We start from the raw sequence: 7,390 nt of genomic DNA, 5'->3' as shown, positions 1-7,390 counted from the left end.
GGACGCCGATGAATAGTAATAACATCTGCATGAAAAGAGCTATTATACTTACGTATGTGCTAGTTTTTATACTTTATACTTTTTTATACTCATATTATTTTATTAAACGAGTGATAATGATAATATATCGACTGCTAAGAGTCAGAAAGGTGTATTCCGTAACATTTAATGCGAGGGTCTTTTTCATTCTTACCAGTCGATATGATGAAAAACATACATATATATATTAATAATAAAATAATAAAAGATATAATGCGAAGTTCTTATCGAATATTTAATGAGTAATATGATAAACAACGTATATATATTCGTAATAAAATAATGAAAGTTCTCACACGAAGTTCTTAACGAATATTTAATGAATAATGAATAATAATAGCTCATTGTTCTGTTACTCGTTGCTTCTTTTGTTTTGCTCCGGTCTTTTTCTGGCATTGCCTGTTTTCAGCTAGCTCTCTCTTTATTGCGTTTATCTGCAACTGTTTTTGGACCAGTATTCTTTTATTTTCTTCTTGGAGCTGTTTTCTTTTTTCCTGCTGAATCTTTTTCTCGTGCCTCCAGTCTTCTTCTCAGCCTTTGTTCTTTCTTCTGCAACTCGGCCTGTTCTTTTTCCTGCTTCGATTGATGGTACGTCTGCCACTCGTCGGATGTAGCGACGCTCGGGACTGTCTCAGTTCTTTTCGGTAGCGGTTTCTTTCTTTTGACCTCTTCGGGTCAAAACAAAGCTTTCGCGAATGGTCCTGGAATGTTCTTCGGTGCTCGACATTCGACGATACCCCTATCTATGTAAATAATTTCTGCACGTAACTGATATGTATTAACACAAATATTAGCATTAATAAGACCGTTTCTAATACAAACCTTCGCGATCATTATTTTCTGCGACATTACGAGGTTCCTCCACAGTCATCGACAGTCCGTTGATTGTTGGTATACCAACGCTCTCATTGAGGCTCTCTACTTCCGGGTGTACTTGTACGAGAGTTCCATTCTCGTCCACGTCGAAAATAATGGAATTTCCTTGCTGAAGAGTAGCATCAATGTCTTCTACGTCAGTACGGAGCTCGATGTTCGCCGATGATTCCTCAATATTGCAGCTTTGCTCAATCGTGACCGGCATGCAGCTTTCGTCAACAAAATCTCCTCCGACGGCTTCCGTTGTTTTCGTAGTATCTTCATTATTAGCTACTTAATGAAAAAACCCATATACTTATAGATAAAAGTAGTAAAAGAACCATGTTTGCGAAACCACAGTAAACAACCCTAAGCTCATAATGTTGTAAACGTTAACTATTTATACTCCTTATACCGGCGAGTTCTTTCAACTGAAGCCAAAACTGAAAAAGTCCTTCATTTTTTATCTCTCCAGTCCAAACTCCCGCATGTCTCGATTCTTGAAAGGTCTTCACTAAATTCGCCGACAAACGCTGCTCGAAGAATTGTAGTTGTTTCTTATTTTCGCCTATACCTACGCTGGAAACCTCGTTTTCGGATATGTCGCTGAGCGCGGTATTTTCAGAGGCCCGTCCTTTTTTGAGGATATTAAAATTCACTGCATCCGCTGAGAACGGAGATAAACCGCACGTTTCGAACCCTTTTGTAATAGTTTGCGTGAGGTTTATCGAGTCGAAAATTTCCTGCAGCAGAGGTGCGAACATTTCTTTTTTCAGTCGCGCTCCGTTATTCTCTAGTCGGCAGTGGTTCACTGTTTTCTTCCACGCTCTTTTTAGTGGATGAAAAACGGCAACGTCCAGGGGTTGCAGAATGTGTGTGGCATTCGGGAATAGAGCAATCAACTCTATTTTATGTTCGCGACAGAAGTTACTAAGAGGCAAAGTTAAATGTGATGAATGACCATCGACGAAGAGTACGATCGAAAACTCGACGTTATTCTTCTGAAGCCACGAGTAGAAGACGTTGGCTATGTATTCATAAAATGTTTCCGCCGTCATCCATCCTCGATCAGACGTGCCGATGCTCCAACCTGATGGTACATTTTGTGATACACTGGCAGGTATTTTTTGATACCAATACATTACTATGGGCGGTACCATCGTGCCAGCAGCATTAACCATAAAAAGTGTCGTGAGACATTCTTTTTCGTCTGCATCAACTACTTTATATACTCCTTTCGCTCCTCTTCGTACAATTACGCGATCTGCTTTAGGGCACAACATAAACGCAGTTTCGTCGCAGTTGAATATTCTCTTCGGGTCGATATTTAACAAATTCGTTGCGGTTAGATACTCAGAAACTTCGTTGAACCAATTTTTTAATTTCTGTTCGGTAGCTGATGCTCGATTATACGTTAAATTCTGAGCCACTCGCTCAGAAAGCTCGGGATGTCTTCGACAGAATCCTTCGTACCAGTGTCGGCCCGGCCGGTTGTTGGTGAATGGGTTGTCTCATTTCAGCTCCAATATTAATATTTTGACAGAGTCAGAAGTTGATCCTTCGTTACGGGAAACCCTTTGTCAGAGAAATGGAATATCCACTTGACGAGTAAATCTTCTTCGTCTGGAGTCAAAATAGAAGCTGGACCCAGTGTGGCATTCATAGGATGGATATTTTTTACTTTGCTGTAGACTGTACTCTTCGGAACGCCAAAAGTTTTGCTCGCTGTCCTCAATGACATTCCTAATCGTACTGCATCCACAGCCTTTTCGACGTCAGATTGAGAATATGACGTTGATGCCACCTTCGACATGTTTTCCACGACAATAACTAAAAATAAAATTTGGGAAAATGAGGTGAAGTTTTACCAGCGAAAGGTGACTTGACGCATGCATTTTTTCAAGAATTTTTTTCATCAATCTAGAGGCATTGAAAACTTCATTAAGTCCTTATAAAATGTTTGCTGTTATTTTTTCATCATAACAATTATATACATGAATTTCACATTGCGATAAATATATGAGAAATAGCGATGGAAGTGTCAACATAACCTCTTTCGAAAGGTGAATGAACGAATTTGCAAATACTATACTATCCGCGCAGTGATTTTATAGTTTCGAATAATTGAAAGATACAGTATGTGTACTTACCGATAACTGTTTATATGTATAACACGGATGTAGATACTTTGTCTTATTAATTTGATGCTACGTAAACTCACACCGGCGTCAACGAAGCAATGTTGTGGTCATGTCCCGGCTTTGGGTCTCAACGACTTCGCATATACGCCCCAGTGCCTGGACACTACGTTGGACACTGGTACAAGCGCACAATCGGTCGGTCCCAATGCCGGAACACGAAAATTATGTGTTGTAAATATTATCAGATAAATTTTAACGGTCATTTCTGAAACGTTACGATTTTCTGTACATGAAAATCACATAAAAAATCGCGGAATCGGCAAAATAACGACCGTACAATGTTAAAGAGTATTCGCCATTCCTTAGCTCATCGGCTTAGAGATGTGCTTCAATGGCTGAAGCGACACGACCCTGCTGATATCTTTGATATACTAAACTACAATTTTATAGTAAAGCATATAAAATTGTTTCCCGTATATTAATAACACACTATAGATCCCATTTCAATAGTTACATATTAATTGTTATCCACTATACTCTTAGTATCGTCAAATGTTAGCCGGAGTGTCCAGTAATTGGGTCTTGTCCAGCCATTGGTACGTTTACCTTATTATTCAATTTTTGCAGAGAAGGCATGTCATCATAATCGGTGTCCACGGTCCTAATGATCACGTTGCTTCTCACATTGTCATCTAGAAGGTGTAACAACCATTCCCGCTTCTCATGCCCCTTTACATACACAAGTTGAGATGCAACATCTTCAAGCTCGCCATACATATCACCCACCACAGCGGTAGTAATCAAATGTTCAGCTCTGCAGTATTTGACGGTTCCATCTTCCCATCGTAATCCATGATGATTAGCCGTTAACCAGTAGGCTCTCGATTTGTCTGATCTTGTGAGCAGATGCCATGGCATCGGACTCATGAAGATGTAGTGTGAAAGAATAGTTCCATTCTTCAGTATCGCCGCTTCTTTTACAATAAATCTCTTTCCAACCATGTACCCTTGTAGATCCATAAAAGTCGGCACATCCATGGTGAAATATTCTTCGACACGTCCGGGAGAGAAATGTTGTTTATAGCACTTTGTTGCATGTATTATTCTTTTCTCGTACATACTTTCTGATGTTAGTTAAGTTTGCGCACCATGTTGGTTAGCGGGCTCTATTCAACTACACGATCATGCAGGATGAGATAATATGCGGTAGTATTCGCCGGTATATTCTACTTACACTCAAATTCTATGCGCACATCCACAGTGGCACTATTGACAGACTCATTTTGACGCGAGCAATCGATAACCACGAAAGGACCTAGCCGCAGAAAGTCGGTAGTTGTTAACCATGCCTCAGCATTGTCGCATCCATAATACGATTTACGAAAACGTCTATACATATCGTAAAGTACGGCGTATTTATTTTTTGTAAAGTCCAAATTCATGTCGTCATACGGATAACACTCTGAATTCAGATAGAGCTTCACGTTGATCAATTTGCAGTCATTGAAACGAGTTATATTTTCCGACATGACATTCTTCCGACCAGTCTGCAGCGCAAAGATAACGTATCGAGGTTTCTCCAAATTAGTAGCAGTTTTGACGGTCCACAAATGTTTGGTCGTGCTTTGCAGTAGAGGAAATTCATACAGATCCTACGAACGGAAACTCATACTCAGGTATCGTCCATCCTCCAAAGTTTTCAGCATGGAAAGTTTATTGATATCGTTCAAGATTACGTGAGGCATTCGCCATTGTATCTTGAATAGCTCAATCTTAGGATCCAGCGCTGAAGATCCTAGTAGACTGTTATTGTCGCTGCGCGATCGTAATAGAATCAATTCGTGACGCGCGTTAATCACTATATTTGTAGTCTTCACAGAATCCTAGCAAAACGTTGAGCGTACACAAAAGTTGAAGTATCCGTCCGGCGAAATAGTGTCAGTCGTATCCCACGCGGCACTTTTCATGATGGCATTTTTGTCTGAAGATACCGATACATAGTTTTTGAGCGTTGAAGTTATTCCCACCTTTCTGTTACGATCAATCTCCACACCATCCAGTTCATAACGAATCTCATCAAACATGAATGTAACACCATTATATCCCAACGTTACAGTCGCACCTTGTCTGCAACTTGTTTCGTCACCTTCCCCTCGACATAGAGATAACTCTCACATGGCAATATGTATAAATTCTGCTGCTGTATGGGTATTCATATCTCGTCGCTATGTCCAAACGTTATGTTAGAGTATGGATTGTACGTATGTGTCTCAATCTTGACGATGCGCTCGTCAAAAACCGGTTCATTTCCAATGTTCAAAATGTCAATCATCTTTCTCAATCGTTTCGTACGATGAATCCTAGAGATTTCAAAAATTCAACATTCAACGCGCTGAGTTTCTTTCGAACGAGGGATTTTGTACTATTAATTGCGTATCTTGTAAAAAAGTATATTTCCAGCTTGTTTCACCTGTTCCACTTGATTCACCACAAGCATTTCATAGATTACGTTTATTATCGTCGCCGTCGTACGTGCAATCTATGGTAATCTCTTCTCCGCGAAAATCGAGCGATTGTCCTTCTTGATCAACTACACGCACCGTTAAATCTGTAATGCCCCGTGCGATGATTGGAAGGTAAATGACATGTGTCGGTGTTTCCGATATCTTATATCCTGGTGGCACCTTAGGCGAGAATTCATGTATCGTATGTACACGCATATTGTTACTGTACGCACCACTGACAACGCTGCATTCTATACGAATGATATTCACGTTGATAATCTTAATCGGGGCGTCCGATCCGTACCATCGGTGCGGTTCTAATATACGACTCGATGAGAATCCCAAAAGCGAGCCAATGTTGTTTGGTTTACTAAAATTTATTCTATAAGCACATTTTATTTCACTCCTCATCGTATTATTATTGGCACGAATTATTATAGGATGTTCATTCTCGTCATCTCTATATGGATTATTTTGGAACGTACTGCTTTTGGAGAATGTGAAATTGCACGTTTCAGATATTCGTATATGGCGCGCAATTCGTACGATCCTTCAGGGAATTCGTAATTTCTTCATTGTTAGCACCATAGTAAAATTTATTATTCGACGAATTTACGTTTGGTATCGTATTGTATGCTTCGAAATCCGTTAAAACCGAGCTCGTAATCACCATCGCTTAAATCTATAGCGGGAAAGTAGCTCACTGTAAGGGTGCTTGTTGCCAGTCAACGTAAGCGTTAGCGACATGTTTGCAAACTGCCGAACGAATACTGACTGCTGTTAGTGGAATGTCATCATCATCATTTAAATTGATCTTCTACCGTTTGGAGAAACTGCAAGCACAATTGTCCGCAAATGGTCTGGTTGTAATGTTGATATGATGTGCGATTGTATAAAATTTCCACTACATCTCTCCAAGGTAATCGAATCAATTCCTTGGGCGGTCGAAGATTTACCAAAACTGTCAAAATATTATACTGCGCGATTTCCTCTTTTCGCATACGCCACCCAGTGAGTACCGGTCCCTCTGTGTCTGTCTAAATTTACATACCGCTCTCGTTTTGACGTGACTCCATCTATCCGGTAAGGCGTCACGCATGAAAACACCTCGAAAGAAAGATATACGCATACGCCTCGCTAGTCTTTCCAACTGTACATTTAGTCATTGCACCCGTGGGTAATTTTAGCGTTTTTGACGTTTTTTTTTTTTCTGCAGCGCCTTTCCCGCGCTTGTACGGAGCAAGATAGATTCCGCGACCTTTCGTAGCGCGAACCTTTCCATTGCGCGATGATGACGTTTAATTCTTCCAGCTGGCTTGCGCGGCTTTTGCCATCATTCACCGCTTTGCGACACCCGCTCCACCGACTAGTGAACCGAGAACTCCCAGTAATGGTAGAACTGGTAAAATACCACCCCGTTTTATGCTACTGGAAGTGGCTCGTTTCGGATTTCTTTCTTGGACGACTTCTTTTTCTTCGTGGCCCATGCCCATGCCGATTTTCGTTTTGGCTTATATAGCAGCCCAAACGACTGCAGCAGCAGCTTTTTCTCGCCTAGAGTTGATTCTTTCGAAGTTATGCGTTTCCTGCGCTTTTCACAGCGAGAATCTCATCCGCCGCGTGCCGATCGGTGAGATTGTTCTGCCGCGAATAGGCTATATCGTGCTCACAACACGCCGCGTCCAATGAATTAATGCCTTGGTCACCTCTGCCAATCGTTTTACCAAGCGAGTTCCAGGACATTAAAATTGATATCCGGGAATGTGTAGTTCGATAGGAAGCCATTTATCGCGTGATTCAATAGACCACTGCCGACTTGACTTTTGTCGACGACATCACTACAGTCCCTGA

General features: G+C 40.9%; 1 protein-coding gene across 1 annotated transcript; it reads right to left on the bottom strand.

Moving 5' to 3' along the window:
• Positions 1-553: 553 nt before the first annotated feature.
• LOC109503696 (uncharacterized) lies at positions 554-1,394 on the bottom strand. The gene is made up of 2 exons (XM_019840649.2): positions 862-1,394; positions 554-782 (listed from the first exon to the last, which is right to left on the bottom strand). The coding sequence occupies exons 1-2, from the start codon at positions 1,118-1,120 to the stop codon at positions 715-717; spliced, it is 327 nt and encodes a 108-aa protein (XP_019696208.1). The 5' UTR covers positions 1,121-1,394; the 3' UTR covers positions 554-714.
• Between the last annotated feature and the right edge of the window lie 5,996 nt (positions 1,395-7,390).

The sequence above is a fragment of the Harpegnathos saltator genome, unplaced genomic scaffold (genome assembly GCF_003227715.2).
Source record: "Harpegnathos saltator strain DR-91 unplaced genomic scaffold, Hsal_v8.6 scaffold267, whole genome shotgun sequence".
Lineage (NCBI taxonomy): Eukaryota > Metazoa > Arthropoda > Insecta > Hymenoptera > Formicidae > Harpegnathos > Harpegnathos saltator.
This window is presented reverse-complemented; position numbering and strand designations above follow the sequence as displayed.

Excerpts from the sequence above, each read along its gene's own strand:
- LOC109503696 (XM_019840649.2), bottom strand. The coding sequence starts at position 1,120 with ATGCCGGTCACGATTGAGCAAAGCTGCAATATTGAGGAATCATCGGCG. Across the intron at positions 783-861 it reads AGAAAATAATGATCGCGAAG|ATAGGGGTATCGTCGAATGT; the intron begins GTTTGTATTAGA and ends TTATTTACATAG.